General features: G+C 47.4%; 2 protein-coding genes across 2 annotated transcripts in view; both read left to right on the top strand.

Moving 5' to 3' along the window:
• The window catches only part of MARCHF2 (membrane associated ring-CH-type finger 2), a 79,142-nt gene that overhangs the window by 30,524 nt on the left and 22,420 nt on the right, over window positions 1–26,198 (top strand). The window lies entirely within an intron of this gene.
• Window positions 1,142–24,952, top strand: RAB11B (RAB11B, member RAS oncogene family). Its single transcript, XM_081936451.1, has 5 exons — window positions 1,142–1,331; window positions 6,476–6,671; window positions 7,272–7,465; window positions 11,203–11,283; window positions 20,943–24,952. The coding sequence occupies exons 1-5, from the start codon at window positions 1,292–1,294 to the stop codon at window positions 21,086–21,088; spliced, it is 657 nt and encodes a 218-aa protein (XP_081792577.1). The 5' UTR covers window positions 1,142–1,291; the 3' UTR covers window positions 21,089–24,952.

Genomic DNA, 26,198 nt, shown 5'->3' with positions numbered 1-26,198 from the left:
ATCTATCATCTATCTATCTATCATCTATCTATCTATCATCTATCTATCTATCTATCTATCTATCTATCTATCTATCTATCTATCTATCTATCTATCTATCTATCTATCTATCTATCTATCATCTATCTATCTATCTATCATCTATCTATCTATCTATCTATCATCTATCTATCTATCTATCTATCTATCTATCTATCTATCATCTATCTATCTATCTATCTATCTATCTATCTATCTATCATCTATCTATCTATCATCTATCTATCTATCTATCTATCTATCTATCTATCTATCTATCTATCTATCTATCATCTATCTATCTATCATCTATCTATCTATCTATCTATCTATCTATCATCTATCTATCTATCTATCTATCATCTATCTATCTATCTATCTATCTATCTATCTATCATCTATCTATCTATCTATCTATCTATCTATCTATCTATCTATCTAATCTATGTATCTTGTCCTATCTATCTATCTACCGGTATCTATCTATCTATCATCTATCTATCTATCTATCTATCTATCTATCTATCTATCTATCTATCTATCATCTATCTATCTATCTATCTATCTATCTATCATCTATCTATCTATCTATCTATTTATCTATCATCTGTTATATATATATATTGATTTATCCACCCATCTATTTCTGTCTGTCCTATCGATCTCACTGTCTGTCGTATCTATCTATCTATGCATGTATTGATCTATCCATCCATCTATTATCGGTCTGTCTGTCTGTCCGCCCATCCATCCGTCATCCATCTGATATGCATGCATTGATCCATCCATTATCCTTCTATCCCTCCAACTCTCTCTCTCTCTCTCTCTCTCTCTTGAAATGCTAAAGAGGAGGCGGAGAAGTGGGCGGGGTAACTTTCCTTTCTGAACCTGCAGACTGCCTGAGGCCCCGCCCCTTCGCGAGCGGCTCCACCCCCGTCCTCCTCTCCCCTCACGCCCTTTGCGGCCCGCCGATTGGTCCCCGCCGCGTCTCGCGTTGCTCGAGGACTGGCGGCGCCCGCCGGGGCTTTGTCCCGCCTCCCGGGGCGCGAGCGCCGCCTGCGATAAGCGGAGCGGGCTGTCCTTCAAGCGGCGTCATCTCCGCGCCGGCCCCGCCCTTCGCCTGCCTGCCTGCCTGAGGGGGGGGCGGCGGAAAATCCTGTCAGGCGGCGCTGGCGCGGATCGCTCCGGCTCGGCCCGCCCGGCTCGGCCTGCCTGCCTCCTCTTCCTCCTCCTCCTCCTCCTCCTCCTCGAGAGGGACGGGCCCAGCGCCGCCATGGGCACCCGCGACGACGAGTATGACTATCTCTTCAAAGGTGGGCCTGAGGCGTCGGCGTCTGCGGAGGACCGAGCGAGGGAGGGAGGGGGGCTTTTGGGGGGGATAAGAGGAGACGACCCTCCTGGAAGGGGCCCTGCGGGGAACCCCGCCCCGCCTCTCCTCAGGCCTGAAGGAAATGAAGGGGGGGCTTGAAGGAAAGACCCCACCTCAAAGACACCCCCTGCTCCCCCTACCCCCTCCCTCCCTCCCCCTCCCCACAAGGGCCCGTTGGAAACCCCCCCTCCTCGCCTCTGCTCAGGCCTGAAGGAAATGAAGGGTGGGGGGCTTGAAAGGAAGGGAAGACCCCCCCCCTCAAATACACCCCCTGCTCCCCCTCCGCAAGGGCCGGTTGGAAACCTCCCTCCCCGCCGAAGGGTCTCCCGAAGACCGCCCCATCTCCCCCCCCGTGCCCTCCTTTCCAATCAACCACCCACCCCCCCTTCTAAAATAACCCCCCAAAATAAGGGGAAATGCGAGGGGCGCCATTTCAAGCCAGCCCTGGTTAAAAATAAAGGGGGGGGAAATAAGCTTCTTCCTTTGGGTTTGCCCCACGGGTGGGGGGGGTAGGTGGGGAGGGGGACCAAACCCACCCAGGGTGGCTAGGGGAAAAAGGGGGCAATAATGAATCGGATGAAGAATTATTATTGATTTTATTTCCATTGATTAGGTGTAATAAGGAGGGTAAAGTTTGTATTTGTGGATAGTTCGCTGTATTAAAAAATATTAAAATGTTAATAAAAATATTTTTAAAAAATAAAACTACAAAATGTTTATATGATTAGAATAAAATAGATAGTGTAGTATATTTTATAAACAAAATAAAGTGTAGTGCAATACTAATGCGGTATCTGTTCAATGGTGTGGAAGGGGAAGGATGGGTGTTTTTGTTTTATTTTTTTTATAGTTTTCTTATGTATGATGCACACTAAAGGGGGCATTTAATGTCGTCGTACGAGGTGCAATGACAATAAAGTAAACTTAAACTTAAAAGAGTGTTAAAAGTATACTGCTAATCATTAAGGGACTAATCATAAGGGCAGTGGCTCAGTGTCTAAGATGCTGAGCTTGTCGATCAGAAAGGTCAGCAGTTCGGCAGTTCGAATCCCCAGCGCCATGTAATGGAGGGAGCTCCTGTTACTTGTCCCAGCTTCTGCCAACTACCAGTTCGAAAGCACGTAAAAAATGCAAGTAGAAAAGTAGGAACCACCTTTGGTGGGAACGGTGCTCTGTGCGCCTTCGGCATTTAGTCGGGAACGACTAGCACATATGTGCGAGGGGAACCTTTACCTTTAGTATATTTTATAAATAAAGTATAGTGGAATACTAATGCAGTATTGGTTTACAATTCAATGGTGAAGAATGTGAAGGATGTCTGTGTGGTTTTTTTTATAGTTTTCTTAGGTATGATGTGCACTGAAGAGGGCATTTAATTTCATTGTACAAGATGCAGTGACAATAAAGTAAACTTAAAAGAGGGTAAAAAGTATACTGCTAATGATTATTAGTGTTGTTGGATTTGAGAAGCCGATGGGGATGTTTAGGAGGGTCTTCCTTTGGGTTTTGGCCCGACAGGACGGGGGATCAAATCTGCCAGGGAATCGGTGATAAGGTGAATCTAATGAATGATTAATTTTATTCAATTTGTTAGCCACCCATCGTGCCACAGGGGATAAAATACCTCTCTAACTGTGGGCGGTTTAGAGTGTTCAAAAGGATAAAACTATATAATATGTGTATATAATTTGAATAAAAGAGTGTAAAAAGTATAAATTAGTAATTATTGGTGCTATTGGATTTGAGAAACCGATGGGTGTTCTTCTGAATGGATGTTTAGGTGGATTTTCCTTTGGGTTTTGGCCCATCAGACGCGGGTCAGACCTGCCCAGGATCACTGGGAATCGGTGGCAATAATGAACGTAATGAATTATTATTTATTTTTAAAAATTGGTTAGCCACCCATCTTGCCACCGGGTAAAATAACTCTGTTAACTCTGGGTGGGTTAGGGTGTTCAAAAGGATAGAGCTATGCAACATGCGTACATAATTTGAATGATAATATGTAAAAATATCAATTGTTAACAATTATTTGTCTTGTCCCAAAGGTGCTTTTTCAAGAGGCAACTCGACTTTCTGGCTTTTCTTTGAAGACGTTTCGCTTCCCATCAGCTGAAGAAGCTTCTTGGATGAGAAGCGAAACATCTTCAAAGGAGAAAAAAACAGTAAGTCCAGTTGCCTCTTGAAGGGAAAAAAAAGGCACCTTTGGGACAACTGTGACCTGGATGGCTGACCATCTCCATAGACAATTATTAGTATTATTACAGTTCAGAAGATGGGTGGGTGCTCCTCTGAATGGACTTCTCAGGGGGGGGGGGATTGTGCCTACTGTGCTCCCCCCTGATGAAGGGAAACCCAACTCTGACAATCCTCCTTTTTAATGTTTAACCTTCTGTGTTCTGAATGTTTTGTAATGTTCGGGTGGTGATATATTGCTATTTTACGACCTTAGAGGTCACTCAGAGTGGCTTGATAGGGAGATGGGCGGCCTATCAATTTAATAATAATACTGGGCAACCTCTCTTCTTTAACCAGTAGAAGGGCTTGCTTCCAGAAATGGTGAGTTTCCATCACCTTTAAGTGAGGACCGGACAGCTGTTTGCTAGAATGGTCTTGGGCTTGGACTAGATAGAAGATCTCCCAGGTCCCTTTCAAACCTTCTTGTTCTGTATTCTTTCAGGAGTGTTTCTGAGTCAAAAATGTGGTGGACTCGTTCTGTAGCTCTTTGTTGCCCCCTTGCTTTCTTGGCGCTCTCTCTCTGTCTCTGTGTGTGTCTGTGTGTGTGTGTCGCATGATGTGTAACACAACAGAGCCATTGATAAGCTTATGTGATGCTCATGCTAGAGCTGGCTGGGCTTAAAAGAGGGGGTGGGAGATTGTCAGAGAAAGAAAGATGGTTATTTCATGTGAGTGTATTTGGGGGTCTAGAGATTCAGAGGCTACGAGCATTTGGGGTGCAGTAATAATCCAAGCACATTTGAGTGGAGAGGCCCTCTAACTAGGTCTAATGAACTAATGAAACTTCTGCAAGAAAACAAGCAAGCTCCGAGAGCACCAAGGACCCCTCATTTCAACCCTCAGCTGCAAATATTCTCCCTTATTGGTACATTTGAGTTGCAATTAGCCTCATAGAGCTGGACTGTCAGTCAAGTGACACCGACCTAGAGAATAGATGGATCTCAGGTCTCTAACTTAGTTAACTTAAGCTAGTAATGAAATTCAGCAAATAAAAAGCGGACAAACTCTCCTCCATCCCCAATATCAGGTGAGCATGGAGTCCAGTGTTTTAGGTATGTTTGCTGATTCTTGTGAAAGTGGTCCACAATTGAAGAGCAGCCCACTCCCATGTCTCCAAAGTTGCTTTTTTCTTTAAAAGGGCAACTGGAGTGCTTTTCTCTTTGAGGAAGAAGAAAAAAACAACAACGTTTAGCTTCTAATCAAGAAACTTCATCAGTTCTTGGGGGGGGGGGGTGATGGATATTCCTGCTTACTTCTCTTTAGGGCTGGGCTATTTGTTTAAGCAGTTGAAAGTCACTGGAAGTCACTGTGGAAAGCGGGTGACCACTCAGGTGACCCTGAGGACACAGCTAAACCTCCAGGTGGCCTCAGGGACTCTCTAGAAGGATGCAAATGACCAGCTGCCTGCAAGGAGTATAAATGCTTCCATTCCACACCATCCAGTCAGAGCTGAAGAAGCTTCTCAGATGAGAAGCGAAATGTCTTCAAAAGAAAAAAAAACCCAAGAAAGTCTGAAAAAGCACCTTTGAGACAACCATCCCCCGGATGACGGAGAACCTCTACAGGCTTGCAGAAAGCAAATAGACCGTGAGGATGGGTACAGAGAGTAAAAGTTGGAAACTAAAGGAAAATCAAAACTCAGAGAAGGAGAATCTTTTTACCCGCTCAGTTAATAAATGGGCTCAGGAGGCATAATTGTAAGCTAAGCTAGGATTTCTGTACAGTGCATTGCCAGGGTAATGCGAGGAGTACCAGCTGGGTCTAATGGTTAAAGCACCAGGCTAGGAACTAGGAGATGGTGAGTTCTGGTTCTGCTTTTGCCGTGAAAGCCGGCTGGATGACTTTGGGCCAGTTGCTTCCTCTCAGCCCAACCCACCTCACCGGGTTTGGGGGGAAAGAAGAGGAGGAAGCAGCCTTTGGTATGTTCTCTCTCGTTACTTTTGAAAGTAATAAACGGCGATAAGTTTTTCAAAAGCATTTGCATTGGACATAGCCATTGATGCTTATGCTTAAGTTGAGGGAGTTTTCTACTCCCAGGTATTTATTTTTTGCTTAAATACCTTTAGCATTTTAATTCTGTCTGTGTGTTTCATGGATGAAAGCATTGTTTAGGTTTTCACTGTTGTTAGGCTATTTTGTTTAATCTTAAGAGTTCCTGTTATCTTTATAGTCAAGATAAAGTGATACCATACGTTGTGGTCTGTGGCCTTTAGACTTGAACAGTCTCTTCTGTTTTTACCGGATCTCCCAACATACCAAGTAGCACAAAAATCTTTTATCGGGAGGCAAATGCATAAGGTAGCTCTAAGGATATTTTTAGGTTAGAAATGCGTTTCCGTTACTGTTTCCATTGACAGAACTAGTCTAAGTATGTAGAAGCATCTAGTAATGTCAGGAAGTCTTTACAAAGAGGCTAAACAAAGTTGTATCTGATTAGTATTTGGGTGGGAGACCCCCAAGAAATACAGAGCGATGGAAAGTTGGAAGCATCCTGGAAAAAGGCAGCCACAAATCACTTCTGTACTGGGGCCAAGAACAGAAAATGGAAGTCCCTAGTAATTGAGTTTGGCTGAAGGAAATTTGGGATGGCATGGAGAAGAAGTGGAATAGAAAAAGTAGCAATCAGCCATTGAAGGGGATGGGAAGAAGCAGAAAAGCAGGACATTCAACAACAGTTTAAAGTCTTCCTCTTAACCACACTGTCCTCCCTGTGCAATTTGCCAGTGGTGCCCTTTGCCCTCCCTCCCTCCCTCCCTCCCTCCCTCCCTCCCTCCCTCCCTTCCTTCCACACATTGCCAGGCGATGAGTGAATGAATACTGATGGTGCTTTGTCTTTTCCTGCCCTGGCAGTGGTGCTGATCGGAGACTCCGGCGTGGGGAAGAGTAACCTCTTGTCCCGCTTCACACGGAATGAATTCAACCTGGAGAGCAAAAGCACCATTGGGGTGGAGTTTGCCACCAGAAGCATCCAGGTGGATGGGAAGACGATAAAGGCCCAGATCTGGGACACGGCAGGCCAGGAGCGCTATCGGGCCATCACCTCTGCGTAAGGCTTGAAAGGGCTAGTAAGGGGTAGCAGGGGTGGGGTGGGTGGGGTGTTAAGATCATTATAAGTAGTCCTCAGTGTACGACCATAAGGGAGCCCAAGATTTCCATTGCTGAAGCGAGACAGTTGTTAAGTGAATTTTGCCCCATTTTACAACCTTCCTTACTACAGTTGTTAAGTAAATCACCGCAGTTCAATTAGTTAACACGGTGGTTAAGGGCATCTGGCTTCCCCGTGGACTTTGCATGCCAGACGGTCACAAAAAGTGAACGCATCACCCCGGGGAACTGCCACTGTCACGTTTTCCAAGCATTCAGACTTTGATCATATGACCTGGGGATGCTCCAATGGTCATAAGTGTGAAAACTAGTCATAAGTCACTTTTTTCCGGCGCCATTGTAACTGAACCATCCCTAAACCAAGGGTTGTAAGTGGAGGATTACCTGTGCACGCTGTGACAATATTTTAGGGTGCCCGTTTGGTGAATGCTCTTGGCTACAAGATTGTAAATGGGCCACTTGGCAGTTTGCGCTGTGGCCCAGAGGCTGCCATGGTGTTTGGCTGTTCCCGTCTGCGTAATACTCTTCAACATGATTTCAGCTACTACCGTGGTGCCGTGGGCGCCCTCCTGGTTTATGACATTGCCAAGCACCTGACCTACGAGAACGTGGAGCGCTGGCTGAAGGAGCTGCGAGATCACGCGGACAACAACATTGTCATCATGTTGGTGGGGAACAAGAGCGACCTGCGCCACCTGAGAGCCGTGCCGACGGACGAGGCCCGTGCTTTTGCAGGTTTGGCCCCTGGACCTTCTTTTAGCACGTATTGAGCTACAAGATAATATAAGATGCAAAGTACCAAAGGAAATAGGAAAGCAGTTCAAGGGGAGGGGGCAGGGGGCAGTGTGGGAAGAAAAGGGAGGCAGGGTTGGGAAAAAGGAAGAGAAACATTGACTTCCGACTCTCTCCGTTGCAGTAAAATAAGGCATTGACATCAAACCACACAGCTTTTGGGTTCTCCCTCATAATATGAAAGTAGCCATTTCTATAAAGAGCCAAAGGCAGAGTTTCATTCTTTTCCACTTCAAGCACGAAGTTCAGAAGCACTCTGGTCTCCGTGTGGAAACAAAAGCACTTGCATTCTTTTCCTTAATCAACATAGTCAATTTAGCCACTTCTGCCAACTCCATCAGCTTCTGCACATCTTCGTCCACGGTGGGGATCGAAGTGACTTTCCATTTTTGGGCATGCAAGAGTCTTGCTGCTGTCAACATTTATAATGTCAAAGCAGGACAGGTTGCTCTCTGAAAATGTGCTCAAGAGATTTTGGGGAATCTCGGGAAGGGGAAAAAAAGGCCACAGCACCTTGCATGCCTTACAAAAGCTTTGGTGCAAATTGCTGAAGCATTGCAGGGATTTTGAAACATCCAAAGTGCATTTGCTGCAGTAAAAGTCTAGAATAAGAACATGTCCCTCTCAGGAACAACAGCCCCCGCTGTTCAGGAATTACTGCAACAGGCTGCCCAGGCTGGAAAACCAGGGAATCCCCCCAGGGATCCTTTGGCCCATTGCTGCATCCTGGACCAGTTGCAGCTTCCAAGTGGTCTCCGAGGGTGGCCCCATGTACAATGCATTGTAACAGTCCCCATGCACAAGGTAACTGAGAATAGAATAGAATAGAATAAATTTAATTTGTTAGCCGCTCCCTCTCCAAAAGGACTCGGGGCAGCATACAATAAAAAACCCATACATATATACATATACATACAATACATATACACATACATACAAACACATACACGTACACGAGGAGGTAACAATCGTTAAATGCATACAATAGTAGTAATAGAATTAAAATTAACAATTAAAATTACAAATTTAAAAAGATTGTCAGGAGCAATGGGATAAAACTATGGTTGAGCCAGGCCAGCTAATTGGAAAAGGTGGGTCTTGAGCTTTACACGGAAGGAGCGGAGATCGGAGGTAATCCTGATGTCAAGGGGGAGGTCATTCCACAGGGCTGGGCCCATCACAGAGAAGGCTCTGCTCCTAGGTGTCGCCCCCCCGACACTGTTTAGTGGACGGCACCTGGAGAAGTCCCTCTCTGTGCGAGCGGATTGGTCGTAGGGATGTATGGGGCAGAATACGATCCCGCAGGTAACTAGGTCCTGAGCCATGGAGCGCTTTAAAGATCGTAATCAAAACCTTGAAATGCACCCGATAGACCACAGGAAGCCAGTGCAGCTCGCGCAGGAGAAGTGTTACATGGGAGTATCTGGTACTCCCCATAATCACCCGCGCGGCCGCATTCTGGACCAACTGCAGTCTCCGAGTGCATCTCAAGGGAAGCCCCATGTAGAGAGCATTGCAGTAGTCTAGGCGAGATGTCACTAGCGCATGGGTGACTGTGCGTAAGGCATCCCGGTCCAATAGGGGGCGCAATTGGCGCACCAGGCGGACCTGGTGGAACGCCCCCCTTGCCACGGCTGTTAATGGTCGTCCATGGACAGCCGGGCATCCAGGAGGACGCCCAAATTGCGCGCCCGCTCCATGAGCTACGAATGATCATAAGAAGAGACTCTAAGGAAGTTGAAGAAGCCAAGATTGGCTTCCTTCAGTCTCCAAAGACGAAGGTATCGTGCTCTGGGAAGAGGTCAAAGAGCTGGAGTGTCCTCTCCAGAGCACGAGGCCTGGGTAGATTGATATGGAGGATAGGCTCTTACCCAAGCAGCAGATTCCCCCTCTCCACCTCCCTGAAATAGCCCGATGGAAGGGCAGAGCCGATACGATGGGTTCCAGCTGCGTCACAGGAGTTACCAGAACGTGGCTGTACACAGTCACAAACTGCTTCCGGAACTCCAGCTCCGGATTTTGCCTTGAGGTTGACTCCTAAAGCCTTTTCCAGTAGTGGATGCAGCCACAAGGCAATGGAGGTTTGTTACCAGAGTTTCCCTTCTCCTAGAACAGCGATGGCGAACCTTTTTTATGGGGGAATGCAGGGGGGGGCGCACCCATAATACAATGCGCGACCCCCAGTGCGCATGCGCACTACAGGTGCTCCCCCCCATTTTTACATGCTTTTTCTGCCTTCCCCAGCCTCCTGGGGAGGGCAAAAACAGCTCCCTCCTGCCCCCCCGACGCCCTCTGGTTCAGGGACCGTCCGGAGGCTTCCCTGATGCCTTTGGAGTGCTCAAAATGACCCTCTGAGCAAACCGGAAGTCACTTTAAGCGCTCCAAAGGCTTCAGGGACCGTCCGGAGGCTTCCCTGATGCCTCTGGGGGGCGGGGGAGGCTGTTTTCGGCCTCCCCAGGCTCCAGGGTGAAAAATGGCTTTAAAAAAGGGTGAACTCAGCTGGCCAGTGCACACATGTGCACTGGCCACCTGACAGGGCAGCTCCTCGCATGCCCTGATAAATGGCTCCGCGTGCCACCTGTGGCACATGTGCCATAGGTTCGCCATCACTGTCCTAGAAGATGGTTGAGCCGCTTGATCTGCCATTGGGGTGTAGAGCCCTCTTCCCCCTTCAAAACCGTTGGCCGTCTTCTCCTGTAACCCTGGGAAGGGGCCCTTACGAGGTGCCACCAGCCGGGCCAGCTGGACCAAGGTTTTTGAAGGAGGTGTTACTCCTCCATCACTCATCCTTTGCCCTGGCTTCCCCAGCGTTGGGCCCAGGATGGCGGGTGGGAGAAGCCAAGGGCATCAACAAAATGCTATTTTGAACTTGCCAAGCCTTAATGTGTCTCAGAATTAGTACGTTTTTGTGCTGACTCTGGCTAGGAGACGGCGTCACACTCTGCAGTCCCTCTAGAGTTACAGTGGCCACAGTGGGACAAAGTGGGCTATACGCCCTTGCCCCCGGTTCAGCCTCAATCTTTATGCCAAGACTTAGTATAATCGTAGTTTAGGTTATGAGTCCAAGGGCAAAGCGCAGAGAGCTGATTGAGCGTCACTGGTTCAAATCGCACTCAGCCCCATGGGCTAAAATGGGGGGAGGGGGGTTTCCATGGTTTTTTATGCCGTAAGATTTTAAAAGACCTGGAGCTACCTTTAAATAAATACAACGCTTCTCGTGTTCCAGTTTGACTTGAACAAACTGGTTTTTCTTCGTTTTAGTTAGCAAAACTAAGCCAGTTTGAAAACAAGATGAAACTCTTGTTCACGATTAAAGCTTGCTACTTTTGGATGCCACAGCAACTCTTCTTCGTTTCAAAACTGAAGAGCCAGGACTCTCTGGTCCTTCTTCTGGATTGGAAGAGAGGCATCGGACTAGGTGCTACACCCAGCTGGTCATGTTGGTTATGTATAATCCAGACTAGTATTAATTTCCCCCTCTGTTAACTCGTCGCTTAGGGAAAGATCGTGCTAAACATTAAACCGGCCTTCCCCGAGTCCCTTCGTGGAGAGGGAGCGGCTAACAAGTCTAATTAATAATAATAATAATAATAATAATAATAATAAAAGTTTGAGTGCTCCCCTGTGCGCAGAGTAGTCCTTAAAATTGAAATGACATTTTAACTCTTTTCGCCTTGCAGAAAAAAACAGTCTCTCGTTCATTGAAACTTCAGCACTTGACTCAACAAATGTAGAAGAAGCCTTCAAGAACATCCTCACAGGTAAAGGCACCCAAACTCTCCCCTGCCCTCCAGGTGTGGCCGCTCTCCCGCTTGGGCACCAGCCTTTGAATTTGGTGGTTGTGTATTGTGGTTCCTGTCACTCATCTCCATCTGGCAAAGGCCCAATTGATTGACAGGGAAGGAATGGAGTGGCGGTTTGTATGGTGGGCTTGTTGGGATGAGGTCTTCTGAAGCAGGGGCTGCCCGACTGAAACCTGAATGGCATCCAGGCCTAGAGGGGGCTTCTAGAGTGAGTTTAGCCTCATCACATCAATTTTCTCTCTTCCGTCGGATAAAATAGGTTTCACGCAAACGTTTCAGATCAGCTCCTGGTCTAACTAAATGGCAAGTAGAAAACTAGACCCTGAAGGATAGAATTGATTTGCTGTACTAAACTTTCCAAGACCAAATGAGCCCTCCGTTTAGTGTAAGAGGAGAAAGAGGAGCCCGTGTGTTGAATCCAAATGGAACGTCAAGTGGGTGTAAAGTGGAGAACGAATCTTAATATTTGTTTCAGATAGTCCTTGACTTAACGACTGATAGTTTAGTTGACCGTTCAATATTAAGGGCCATGGTGGCGCAGCGGTTAGAATGCAGCATTGCAGGTGACTCTGCCCACAGCCAGGAGTTTGATGACCGGCTCCAGGTTGACTCAGCTTCCCATCCTTCTGAGGTCGCTAAAAGTGTCAGATTGTTGGGGGCAAGAGGCTCTGTAACCCGCTTAGAGAGGGCTGTAAAGCACTGTGAAGTGGTATATAAGTCCAAAGGAAGGAAGAAAAGGAAGGAAGGAAGGGGCAAGAGGCTGACTCGGTAAACCACTTAGCGAGGGCTGTAAAGCACTGAAGCGGTATATAAGTCTTAAGTGCTTTGGCTATTATTAACAGTGTTTAAAAAGGGACAAAACATTCTTACAACCGTTGCAGCATCCCGTGGCCACGTAATTGCAATTCAAGTGGTACCTCTTGGGGGGGGGGGGGGGGAAGAGAGTTGGCAAGGTCAGGGACCTTCCATAACAGTCCCAATTTCTCAGGAAAATTAATCTCCCACCCCTGGAGTTAGGGGAAGAGCGGTGCCTTGGGTGCTGCTTTCTATATACAGCTGTTGAGGCAGATGTGGGAACCTCTCATAGGAAAGTAGAGTCAAGTGCCTGAAACCAGTTCCATCCTCCTGCCCTCCCAGCCAGCCTGAATCCCAGATAGGGGCCCTGGCTTCCACCTTCTGTTGGGTGGGCCCAGATGGTGGCGCTGCCCTCTGAGAAGGAAAGTGCCCTTGGGAGCACCAAGCCCAGGGCAGGGAAGGTCTCCAAGAAGCCTGAATGGCTTTCAGAGGCACCTGCGCCGGAGGCAAACACCTGTGAGATCCTGCAGTTGAAGCCGTGGGCTCCAGGGAGCCAAGAGCTTTGTGCTACGGCAACTTCCCTGCTTGTGCTGCTTGACTCCGTTGCTGTGTTGGCAGTGCGATCCCCGGGGCCCATCATCCTTGAAGGCTCCAACCTGCCCTCACGTGGCATCCCGTCTGGCGGCCTAGGAGTGGGTGGCCACCTTAGCAACAGTGAACCTGACCCTGGGTTGTTGTTGTTTTTTTGCACCTTGGGTTCTTTCTGCTTAGAGTCTCTCTGCTCTGACCCAGCTCCCCAAACAGAACAAACCCTCTGTAGTTAAATCAACGATTCCTTGATTAGGAGCGCCGGCAGCCCTGGCAAAAAGTTCCTCTCTCACAGCAGGCAACAAGTCTGTCCGGCTGGAAGATGAATGGTGGTCTGCCCCATCTATTCATCTCCGCCCCTGCCTTTGATCCCCAGAGCTCAGGAGGGGCTTCGCTAGCAGCGGTGGCTCTTCCGTCCCAAGGACCAGCCCATAGATTTCCACTGCTCTCCTCTCCTCTGCTTTCTGCGCATCAGGCACTGCACCCAGCTGTTCCTCCTCTTCCTCATCAGCCACCTCCAGACCTGGGGGCTGTTGACTCCCCATCTGAGGGCTGATGGACGGCCCAGGCTCCACCCTCCCACCCACCCCCTCTCTCTCGGACAGCTCCATTCCTTCTTCCCCCTCGGAGCTCTCAGGTTTCCCTGATGCTGACCCTGACTCCCATACTTACTCTTCCTCCTCCTCCTCTGATTCGGCTGCTGGAAGGACGGACAGCCGAGAGGCCACAACCCTCTTCTCACAATCCTTGGTGACTTAGTTGCCTTGTGCACATGGACTGTTACGATGCACCATACGTGGGGCTTGTCAGGGGAAAAAAACACCCTGTTAGAGATCGATGAACCGTGGCTGATTCCCTTCTGCATATCTTTTGAGATATTGAGAAAAATAAGTCTTTAAAAGTATTCTAATTAATAAACAAACTTTAATAATAAAATAAAACAGAAAATAACTAATTGGTTACATTTTGATAATGAAAGCTACGTTAGCCAAAGTTGGCTGCCGAACAAAGAAGAGAGGAATTTTGGAATGTGTAACGCGTGCGCAATAAATCACTTTCAGATAAGAACCTTTTTTTTTGTTTTATGACCTGCGCAATAAAGCTTTCTTAGTTTAACTCTTGAGTGTCAATTCAGGCAGTTCAGGCCTAGCAAACTTTTTAACATCGTGACACCCCTTCTTTTGCTAGTCTGGGCTGACGTCATCAAATCATCAATTAAGGCACATCTTCTTTCGCAGATACTCGTGTTGATTTGCGGCGAGTGGTTTGTTAAGCATGCCTGCAATCTGATCATGTGTAGAAACATATTGCAATTTAACAAAACCTTGCTTAACTAATTGCTTTGTGTTTTGATAACGAATGTCAATGTGTCTGGACCTAGAACCTGTAAAATGTGACTCAGAAATATAGACAACAGATACATTATCTTCCATCACGGTGATTGGTCGAATCGGACGTGTCCAGATATCTGTGATCAAAGCATCAAACCACGTTAGAGAATTACAAGCATCTGAAACACAAGCATATTCAGCTTCAGTAGATGAACATGAAACAAAACTCTGTTTTCTCACTTGCCAGTAAACAGGACAACCATTTAGGAACATCATGTAACCAGAAGTGCTTTTGCGTGACTTCTTGTCGCTCGCCCAGTCGGCGTCGGCAAAACAAATCAACTTTGGTTGATCAGTGTGTGTTGGTTCTAGCAATAACTTCATGTGCTTAGTGTGTTTCAGGTATTTCAACAACTTCTTAATGCATGACCAATGAAATTGTGTTGCCTTACCTACGTGTCGTGATAAAAGATTAACACTAAGTGCGATGTCAGGTCTGGTCCAACTACTAATGTATAATAGTGAACCAATGACTGAACGATAGAGTGTTTGATCCTCGAACTCAGGACTTGGTTCATGTGTTAAGTTGTGAAAATCTGTTTGCATGGGTGTCTTTGTTGTGCTAGCATCTTTCATGTTGCAATGATGTAGAATGTGGTCAATTTTCTCTTCTTGTGAAAGACTAAACCCCTTCTGTGTCTTTTCAATTTGAACACCTAAATAAGTGCTAATGTGTCCTAAAGATTTTAGTGTGAAGTATCTCTGCAAACTTTTAGCAAAAATCTCACTCATTTTCTTATTTGGACCAATATAAACAATATCATCAACATAAACAAGAATTATCTCATATGCATTGTTAGATCTTTTTGTGAACACGCATTCATCAGTTTCGGACTTAATAAAGCCCATTGAATTTAGTTTGTCAGTAAGACATAAATACCACATTAAACCTGACTGTTTCAGACCATAAAGACTTTTGTTCAGGAACCAGGTATCCCCTTCTTGCTTTCGGAATCCTGGAGGGCTTCTCACGTAGATCTCTTCATCTAGGTCTGCATGTAGATAAGCTGTGTCCACATCAAATTGAAAAACTTCTAAACCAAGAATAGTTGCAGTGGTTAAGGCAATTTTTACACTTTCAGTTCTGACTGTTGGTGAGTAAGTGTTTGTGTAGTCCTCAGGATAACGTTGAGCGAAACCCTGAGCTACAAGTCTGGCTTTGTATAAAGACTCACCATTCGGTTTCTTCTTGATTCTGTAGACCCATCGGGTGCCAATGACTTTCTTGTTTGCTGGAGGTTTTGCAGGTGTGAATACATTAAGTTTCTTTAAACTGTCCATTTCATCCTGCATTGCATCATACCATTTGTCTTGTTCTGAATCAGGAAGCTGTTTGATTTGTGTGAATGTCTCAGGAGGAAGAGTAACGTTGCAAATCAAAGGTAATGGTGATTTTGTCAGTTGCCATGAATAACGTTGTGGAGGGATTCCTTTTGTGGCCCTCTTGGAGCGTCTAGGAACAACAGTCCAGTCTTCTTCTTCTTCTTCATCATCATCCTCGTCCTCACGTTCGTCGCTAGCATCAGCATCCGCGGCTTGAGAAGACGGAACATCAGGTTGTGAAGAACTGGTAGAAGGAACATCTGCCTGCGAATTGTCATCAGGCTGCGTGGCATCTGGAACACCATCTCTAGGAAAATAAACTTCAGGATCATTGGAATGGATCCTGGACCAGTCAATGTCTTCCTCAAAATTAGCAGATTGTGAAATGACAATCACATGTTTAGTATCAATGAATTTGTACCATTTTGAATTATCATCAATACCCATAAATCTTAGTCTCTTTGGTCCTTGAGTTATAGGAGTGTTCACCATAGCATATGAACCAAAAATATGGAGGTTCTTGAGATCAGGCTTGTAGCCATACAGCATGTAGAAAGGAGTTTGATTGATTACACTGCTCCAAGTACGGTTGACAATGTAATTTGCATATTTGATTGCTTCACCCCAGTATGCGTTACTGAGATTGGCATCTTCTAGAAGACAACGCATCATGGTTTGTAGAACCCCTTGTCTTCTTTCTACGACTCCGTTATGAGCCGGTGTATATGGAGCAGATGTCTGATGAAGAATTCCATTCTTACGCATCCAGTCCTGGAAACGCTGAGACATGAATTCTGCACCACGGTCACTCTGGATTCTGGCGATGCGAACTTGGTATTGTGTAGAAACAAACGCTGCAAAGTCTTTAAAGATCTGAAAAGTCTCAGATTTCTCTCTCATAGGATATACAAATCCATATCTAGAATGATTATCTACAATTGTTAAAAAATACTTTCTGCCACCAAGTGTTGGTGGGAAAGGACCCACTATGTCAGTGTGTACCAAATCAAAAATGCGTGTTGACCGGCGTGTAGCGTGTTTGGGAATTGCAGCCGCCTTGGATTTAGCCTTTTTGCAAACCGCACAATCCAAAAACACCTTACACCCCTTTAGATCCAAACCTTTTGCGAACTCCGGCATCTTTCTAAGAACACGGAAACTGGCATGCCCCAATCTTCTGTGCCACTTGTGAATACACCTGGAATGCAAAGGTTTACCAGTTAGTGAATTCTCAACATTAACAGTTTCATGAGGACCCTCAGGCTTGCTCTGAGCAATCTGTTTTTGTTTTCTCTGTTTGTTGGCTTTAGGAGCCTTTGGCACAGTAACGCTTTCTCTCTCTGGGACAACTCTCTCTGGGTTTGCGTTGTGCCTTTTTGGAGTTTGCATACTTGCCTGTGCTTGCCCTTTAGGCTTTGGCTTTAAGTAATAAACACCACCAATCAGCATAGTTTCAGCAACAATATCACCATCTTTAACTAAGTAACTTGCTTTTTCGAGGTGGTGAACCTGGAACTTTAACTCTCTAGACAAGTGACTTTGACTAAGCAAATTACTGGTTGCTGAAGGTATGTAATAAACATCAGGGATGTGTGTATCGAGCTCTTCAACGTAAACAGTTCCTTTTCCCATAACCTTGCAAGTGTGGTTGGTGAAGGAATACAGTTCTCGATACTCGGGCTCTGGTTCGCCCATCTCTGTGAAAAGTTCCCTTCTGTGGGTAACGTGCACAGCTGCTCCACTATCTAAAGTCCACAAAAGACGTCTGTCGAACTTTGGATCAGGTTGTGGAACGTTGGTTATGGCCAGTGTTGCAAGCGGAGCTTGTGGATCACGCCTTGGACCACGACGACCTTGTCTTCCGCCTCTACCTCTGCCTCTGGAATCTGTTCCTCTGGGCTGGTACGTGGCGGGAGCTGGAACTCGTTGGGGACAATCCCGGGTGTCATGTCCCACACGGTTGCAGGTGTAGCATTTTGGCATCCTTGGAGCGTAGCCTCTTCCTCGGAAGGGACGTCTGGCTGGAGCCTTTGGTGCTGGAGGCCGTTGCAGATGTGGGGTAGCTAACCTGATAGCTTCGTCTTCCACTAAAAGTCTGCAAACGTGGTTAACTGTGCGTTGAGCAATAGGCACGTAGTTAATCTTTGCAACAGCATCTTTCCATTCATAATTCAATGAGTTAATGATGATGCTAATCATTTGGATATCATCGATTACATGGCCATTTTGTCTCAATTCACTTCTCATTCTTTTCAGTTTGGTCAAATGTCCACCAATTCGTTCACCGGGTTTCAACTTCGAACCATGGAACTCAGACATGAGCAAACATGAGGATTCAATTGAAACGGGCCTGTAGCAATCTTCCAAAATAGCCCAAATTTCTTGGGCAGTTGCATCAGGTGGAAAGATACCTTGGATCTCAATTTCCATTGACATGAGTAAAGTCGTGATTGCTCTGTTTTCAAGGTTTCTTATTGCAGGCGTCCAGGGTTGACGGGGAGGATCAAAAACCATGGAATATGTGCCTTCTCTTCGAAGCAAGAGCGCAATTTCACTGACCCAGGCTTTATAATTCTCTCCTGACTCCTTTAATTTGGACTCACCAGTCAAGGGGGTGACTGTGAATACCTGCTGAGGAACAATTTGTTGCTCTGGTTGCAAAGCTGGTTGTTGAACCAGGGGATGCTGGGGTTGCATCATTGGCCTTTGCGTGGCAACATCAAATTGGCTTCCTCGAATTCGCCTTTGGCTTTGCCTTTTTCCATCTAGGGAGGATTCAACGCCGCCAGGGGGTGTTGAAGACTTAACCTCTGGAGACAAAGTTTTGGCTTCTAAAGGACTCATAGACATATCTCTGAAAATCTGGTCCAATTGCTTAATCTTTTGCTGTAATAATTTTTCTCCGCCAGCAGATGGCAGTGCAGCTTCACTTTTTTGGCTGCCTCTCCTTTCTATACGTATGCTGAAGTTCAATGGGCTCAAAGGGACCACGTGACCTCGGTGACGTGTACATGTCTCTTTGTTCTAATTGACCAGTGAACTCTGTGGGGTGTGTCTTAGGCTGTTGTTTTGAAGAAGACAAGATGGCGTCCTCAGACATTTTGGGAGTGGGGGAGCTTCTTCTACTTCGCTTTATTTCGTTAAAACACACTCTCGCCTCCCTAACATATTTTTCTAAACGTTCTATTTGATATAGATAGCTTTGCATTTCTTGCTCATCTGGGGAGATGTCATAAACTTTGCTTTCTGCGTGGGAGGATTTTAACTCTGCCGGCAGTTGCCGTTTAGACTTTTGCCGTTCATTAATTGTATCTTGATAATGAGGGACATTTACTGACCTCAGTCCGTAGATCTTGCCTTCTGTAACTCTTTCCCCCATTTCTGGCTCGGCACCTGAAGAATCTTGCTCCTCTGTATCCGAGGGAGCCTCTTTGTCAGAGGAAGCTGATTCATCTGTGTTCGCCCCATCTTTCTTTTTCTTTCTCTTCTTCGACATGGCTAATTAGGCTTAGTCGGTTATCTTTAGATAGCATGAAGGGAAAATACAGCCATAAATTGTAACCATCTCAGCTGGTATCATCAAAACCATAACTCTGCATACCAAGTTGTCAACCAAACCTCTGCTACCAAGTTGTCAGGGGAAAAAAACACCCTGTTAGAGATCGATGAACCGTGGCTGATTCCCTTCTGCATATCTTTTGAGATATTGAGAAAAATAAGTCTTTAAAAGTATTCTAATTAATAAACAAACTTTAATAATAAAATAAAACAGAAAATAACTAATTGGTTACATTTTGATAATGAAAGCTACGTTAGCCAAAGTTGGCTGCCGAACAAAGAAGAGAGGAATTTTGGAATGTGTAACGCGTGCGCAATAAATCACTTTCAGATAAGAACCTTTTTTTTTGTTTTATGACCTGCGCAATAAAGCTTTCTTAGTTTAACTCTTGAGTGTCAATTCAGGCAGTTCAGGCCTAGCAAACTTTTTAACATCGTGACAGGGCTGCCCTCGGAGACCACTTGGAAGCTACAGCTTCTGGTCCAGAGTGCAGCCAAGGGCCGGCGGTCTCCAAAGGGTGAACTTGGGAACTCCCTAGTTTTACCGGGGCAGCGTGGTTCAGTAGCTCCTGAGCAGTGGGTGGTCTGTTACTATCCTCGCATTAAACTGAGCTTTTCTGCAACATACAAGCGCCAACGGTGGTGGTGATGATTTATTCAGTGTCTCATTGTCTGGCTCTGGGTGGACGTTGGGAGTGCTGAAAGAGGAAGAGAAGTAAATATGGGGCATGCCCACATTTGGGGTTGGACTGTGGCGAAAAGAGAGTTTGAAGTGGGCTCATCCTTTCTTGCCTGAGTGGGCTGCCGTCCGGGGGCTTCGTCATTTCCTACTGGGGAGGAGTCGTGATATCACCCACCCAGCTGCTGAGAGCAATTTGCCCAACAGCTTTTGGACTTGGGCTCCTTCTCCAGAGGCAGATGGGAGCAGAGGGGCCTTTGCCCACCATGAGTGATGTACCCCCTGCAGCCTTACCTGGTTCAGGGACTTAGATGTGGTCATTCCGACACCATTATTGCTCTTTTCGATAACCACAATACACTCTGCGTGAGGTCTTCAAACGTGGCAACTTTAAGACTTGTGGACTTCAACTCCCAGAATTCTCCAGCCAGCTATGAAGTTGTTGAGGTCCACAAGTCTTAAAGTTGCCACGTTTGAAGATCTCTGTACTAGATCATCTAGGGCAAGGGTGTCTATTGGCTGGGGGAGGGGTGTGATTCTGGGAGTTCAAAGGCCACAGGTCCCAAAGTTGCCCAGGTTGGACGTCCATTCTTTAGAGAGAAACCAGTTCTTCTCCGCTCCCAGAGAGGCAAAGGGGATCAAACCCACTAGAAGAGCCTCCAGTAGAGATGCGGTTTGCTGATGTTCAGAAATGCTGTGTGTTAAAAACAGGGCTGTTTTCAAAAATATTTTAACTAAGTTGTCCCAAAGAGGCTTTTTCAGGAGGCAGCTGGACTTTCTTGTTTTTTCTTTTGAAGACGTTTCGCTTCTCACCCCCAAGAAGCTTCTTCAGCTCTGAGTGGATGGTGGGGGAAGGGAAGGATTGATACTCCTTGCAGACAGCTGGTCATTTGCATCCTTTCAGAGGGTCATTGAGGCCAGTTGGAGGCTTATTTCAGGTGTCCTCAGGGTCAGCTGAGTGGTGCAAATGGTTCCTGAAGTCTGCATTTTTTCCTCTGGAAAGCCATTCCTACTCGCACCCCATTCCAAGGGTGTCCATCCCGTATTGTATAGCTCAAAGTCCAGAGAAAAAATGTTGACTACAGAAGATCTACTTGGGTGACATGCTGGATCCAACCGTTCCCCCCCCCTGTAACCCAGGATCGTGTCATCCCAGCCAGCATGTCATGGGGGGGGGGGGTGTCGCCCTCCCTGCGGTGTCTTCAGCAGTTGCCCGTGGGGCCGTCAGAGTGTATAGCCACCTATCTATGCCCATCAGAGTCACCCTCTGGTCTCCTTTGCAGAAATCTACCGCATCGTGTCCCAGAAGCAGATCGCCGACCGGTCTGCCCACGACGAGTCCCCGGGAAACAACGTGGTGGACATCAGCGTGCCTCCCACCACCGACGGACAGAAACCCAGTAAACTCCAGTGCTGCCAGAACCTGTGACCCCCCCTCGGCCGCTGCCCACCCTTCTCCTTGGTTTGTTCTTCAGCCGGAGACGCTGGCTGCCCTTCGCTGACCCTTCTCCCCCCCCTCCCATTTTAGAGCATTCTCAAAAGAGGGCTAACCTCCCCTTCCCTGTGACTGGTGCTGGATGTAACGCTGGGGGTGAGGTGGGAGTGGGGGAGGGGTGTTCCTTTGAAATCCCACCACGAGCCAGGGAACCTTCCCTTGCGTGTGCGTGCGTGCTTTTGTGTGCCTCATTTAGAAGAAGGGAAGGGGGGGCGCTTGAGGGGCCTCTGAGGAAACGTCGTTGTTGTTGTTTCCTCGCCATTCAGGCTGCTTTGCAGGCACAGAAGAACTCTTGAATCAAGGAGAATCCACACTTTTCTGGCTTCTCGGCAGCCCTTGGTGGGCGGGCGTCTGTCCCGTGGGCATGCACACACGGCACACTCCACCCCTGGAAGCGCATGGATGGCTCTGGGACGGCTCGTTCGCCTTCCTCTTTCCGCTCCCAAGTGCAAGAGGGCCTGGGGGCAGAGCTTTCCCCGTTTTTTGCTCTCAGACCAGCCCGCTTCTTTCACTTGGATCTCTCCCCACTTGCACCCCCCCCCTCCTGCTTTCAGTTTGGGACAATGAAGTCTGTCTGTGCGCAATGATCTCGGCCTTCCCCCGAGCCGCCATCGGAGCTGCGTGCACGTCCTGAGAACTGGCTCCGAGAGGTCACTGGCATGACATTAAGAAAATGTGATATATAAAGTACCAGCCGAAGGCTTTTTCTGGGTCCCTTTTTTCACCATAGGAATGGTATCTCTCATGTAGTATCACTCCGTGTCTGCATGTCCCTTTCTTCCCAAGGTAGTCCCTGCCCTCCCCTTCCCCCCTTCCCTTCGGAGTGAGGGTGAAGCAATATTTTTCATGCCATGTACATAACTTGCACTGGTAAGGTTGTTCGGAGGGATAGTTGTCGAGAATCGGATACTTGATAGCTCCTTCCCCCCCCCCTTTTTTTTTTGTACCAGTTGAGCCTCTTGGAATTTGTATTATCTCCTGTTTATTTCTTATCATCTAAATATGCTGACCTCTCTATTTACTCTATCTATCTATCTCATCTCATCTCATCTCTATCTATCCTCTATCTATCTCCTCTCTCTCTTTTCCCCTCTTGCTCTTTTGAGGATTTAGGTCTCCCCCCCTCCCCCCCAAATATATTTGGTGCACTGAAAAATCTTAACACTGGGCAAGGTAAAAACATTGTTTACCCCTAATTAGAATATTTGCTGGCAAACCATCATTTGCAAGAAAGGATCTTGATTCCACCGAATCTGATTCCTGCTAATTATTATTATTATTATGATTATTTTGCTGTTCAGCTTTTGAAGGAAGGATGAAAACAGCTGATGGGGCTTTCTAAATAATCACAACAGCTTCTGGCCAGGAGGCAGTTACTGCTGGGCAGCTAGCCGCATTGTGTATGTGTGTTTTGTCCGCAGAATTTTGGTCTTGCCCCATTTATTTGGGGCATGTTCACGAGAGCGGGACAGCTGCCATTAACTTCTATTTTCCTGGTTGGACAAAAATTACTTTGGAGGGTAATTTTGACATTCCTCTAAATCCCTTGCCTAGATCTCAAACGGCACATGGTGTTTTTTTTAAGCCAGTTAACATTTTTTTTAAAAAAAGGCCCATTTTGCAGTTGGAACTTTTAAACCTCTGATCTATTGAGAAAACCCCTTTAAGCAAAACCTGGGAAGGAAGGAAGGAAGGTCCTGTTCCCCTGCCAGCTGAGCTCTGGGACGGAGTTGGCTTAGCTGAATCATAACGCTCGCAAGAAAACAAGAGCGTTTCTTCTGGAGCCCGGCCATTGTATCCCTCTTCGGATGCCGAAGGGAGGCTGCCGTCTGCCCCAAAGCCACAAAGAAGACGTCATCGTGGCTTGGAGAGGCGGTTTGTTTTGATGGATGTTCTGGAGGCAGGCTGGCTGCTCGGGCCTCCTTGCTTATTGAAGGCTTTTTGAACTATTTGGGGGGGGGGGTTGGGAGCACTGCAGAAGAGGCGCTTCTGGCGGGCGCCGGGAGCTGTCGTCTTGGTGTTTTTTGTTTTTTTCCCTGTCACATCCACACGTTGTGAGGCGTTTCCTCTGACTAAGAGGCCGTCCAGGGTGCAGATCCAGCCGTTATATAACCAGAGGTGAAAATTTGGCTCCCTGGGAATAAGGCACCAGCCCCCCACGTTATAGGCGGGTCTCCTCTTCCAGGCTGCCTTTGGATGGGTATCATGCCCGGCCTGGCCTTCCTTCCAGTGACGCTGGCAGGCTCAGTCGGTCCACCCACATCAGGCCTGAACCTCCTTTCCCATGTTGGACCCCAAACCCTGGACCATCGTCCTAGTGGCCCGCAGAGTCCTCTGGCACACAGAGCCCTTTCGGTAGGCACATGTGCTGTCTCCAGCTGGTCTTCACGTATGAAAATGCCCCCCAAATGGTCTGAAAATGGCCCGAAAAACAGCCAAAAAACCAGGTCAATTTCAGGCCATTTTCAGACTATTTTGGGGTCATTTCCAGGCTATTTTGGGGGCACTTTCAGGCCAGAAAATGGCCAAAAAACCTGGCCCAAAACAGCCCCAAACCCAGCCAAATCTTCCCAAAAAACAGGCATGCGCATACCGGCCAGATGGTCTTTGCATTTCTGGTCCTCCAGTGCAGACGCATGAATGCGCATGCAGGGTAGTTCTGGTTTGGAGAGTCAGTGCCGAAAAGGTTTTCCATCACTGTCCTAGTAGATTGAATCTCCTTCAAGTTTAAAGGCTGTCCTTTTTTCTCAGACCCTCGGCTCCCCCTTAAATTGCACCCAAATCTTGCTTTGCGACCGGATTTCCTGCCCCCCCCCCCTTCCCAGTCAATCTCAAATGACACTCCCCCCCCTTTGGTCTTTGGTTCTGGAGGCATTTCTCTCAAACGGAACCAAGGAATAATTTCACGCAGGACCCAGCTTCTATAAAGATGGAGGGAGGGAGGGAAGCCGAAGGGGAGGATTGGAAGAAACGCCCCCCTCCCCAATCCGAAGAATCTCGAGCAGTCCTTCCGAGGTGGCCAAGCGATCAGTCCTCACACTACGTGCTTGCGTTCGAAATAACACTTCCGTGGAAATCTCTCCCTGCTTTGGATCGCAGCCTCACTAAATGAAAGAGGAGGAGCGCGAATACCTCCAGTTCTCTTCTGTTGCTCCTGAGCCTTGGCTCCTCTCCTCTGCCCCTCGCTCCTTTGACCACCTTTGGGGGCTGAAGACCCTCGGGCCCAAGGAATAGGAGAAGAAAGCCGGGCAGTGCTGAGCGCCCAGGCCCCCTTCCCCTCCTGCACATAGATGGCCTGCCCCCCCCCCCTGCTGCCTTGCAAGCAACGAAGGCTGCTGGAAGGGTCTTTGGCAACGGGCAGACCAAACCCTTTTGAGGCATCTCTGCCTCCAGCAGCACCCAAGTGGGAGGGGAAAGTGCAACCTTTGCCAGGGCTCTGAAGGAGGACAATGTGGCCCTTCTGGCGTGATGCACAGGCTCTGCCGCTCTCTTCCCCCCACCCCAAAATCCCTGGGGCTTGGAATCGGCCACCGAATGCTGGCAGAAACTCTGGCAAAATGTCTCCTCTCGCCTGGTTGAAGCCTCCCAGGGCCTGTTGAACCTCCGCCGGGGGTAGGAGGATGGAGGAGTCCGAGGCTGGTTTTGTGTTGGTGTGTGTTTTGTTTTGTTCTTTCCCCCCTTCATGGCTTTCTGCAGATTCTTTGTTAAGTGCAATTCCCCTTGTAAATAACCCCCCTTGGATTTTGTGCATGGTTATTCTGTATTGTGGGTATATAAAGATTGCCAAACCAAATAGCCTCTGTGTGTGCCCGTTGTTTTGTTTTCCCCTGAGTAAGAGGTCCTTGCGCCTGGGTCAACTTTCAGCTGGGGTGGGTGGGTGGGTGGGAGGAGGAGAAAAGCAGACTAGATTCCTGGGGGGGGGGAGGAAATCTCATCCAAGCCTTTTTTCCTTTCGGTTTTCAATGAGCGGGGGACGGACGGACGGACGGACGACAACGACGTTCTGTTTCTGTAGAAGCCTAAACTGTGCTTAGCGCCGGCAGATTAAACAATAAATAAACCACATTATGCCTCGGTATGTTGTAGGAAGCGGACTGGCACCTGCCATCCCTGCGTGGTGTAGTTTGTTTTCAGTTGGCATGCTATGTTAAGGCACCTGTTGCAGTTGGTGGGCCCCCGGAGTCTCAGTCCGTTCCCTTCCAGGGCACCCATGGGAAGGTGTGAGGGCGGGGGGGGGGGGGGGGGCGTCAGTTTGGACGCTGCTGCCTGACGCTCTGTGGAGCTGAGGGTGTCCATGGGAGGGCAGTCAGTGGAGTAACTAGGATTTACATGGCTTGGGCCACCATTTGCTCTCTGGTTCCTATCATGTCCTAAATAAACCCCTCCCCCTAAATCAGGCCTTCAAACTTGGCAACTTTAAGACTTGTGGATTTCAACTCCCAGATTTCTCCAGCCAGCTTTGCTGCGGATGCTTCACATGCCCCCCCGTCCCCCCCCCCGTTTTAGCAAAGGGGAAAAACAGTTGCAATACATCACGTGACGAGGTGTCATCGCGAGTTTGACACCCCTGATATGGACAAGACGGATGGACAGACGATAGGCAGGCAGATAGATCACCTTTATTGTCATTGTCATTTATTTTATTTATTGATTTATTGTCACAAAAAATGAAATTCTGTTGCCTGCTGTCAAAAGTGTACATAACAAACAGATTCTATATACATACACACACACACACACACACACACAAACACACACACACATATCATCATCTTTTAACAACCTTATAATCCCTTGTGGAGTGGAGTCTGGGCAAGTGAATATGAGTGTTTCCTGGCCAGATGCCCTTCCTGTCACCAAGGAGAGTTTTGTTCAGCAGATACATTCTCATTGTGCGCAGAGAGAGAAATACCTGCCTCTACCTAGGATTGAACTCACAGCCTCCTGAAATATTCATCATTGACCATCTTGACCACCAAATAGAAAGATTTGAAGTTCTGACAGTTGGGAGGAAGACACACACACACACACGCACACCTGCACT

The sequence above is a fragment of the Natrix helvetica genome, assembly GCF_964273705.1.
Source record: "Natrix helvetica genome assembly, chromosome: 1".
In the NCBI taxonomy this organism is placed as follows: domain Eukaryota; kingdom Metazoa; phylum Chordata; class Lepidosauria; order Squamata; family Natricidae; genus Natrix; species Natrix helvetica.
Note: the sequence above shows the minus strand (reverse complement) of the source record. Positions and strands in the feature narration are given on the sequence as shown.

Excerpts from the sequence above, each read along its gene's own strand:
- RAB11B (XM_081936451.1), top strand. The coding sequence starts at position 1,292 with ATGGGCACCCGCGACGACGAGTATGACTATCTCTTCAAAG. Across the intron at positions 6,672-7,271 it reads TATCGGGCCATCACCTCTGC|CTACTACCGTGGTGCCGTGG; the intron begins GTAAGGCTTGAA and ends ACATGATTTCAG. Across the intron at positions 11,284-20,942 it reads CTTCAAGAACATCCTCACAG|AAATCTACCGCATCGTGTCC; the intron begins GTAAAGGCACCC and ends TCTCCTTTGCAG.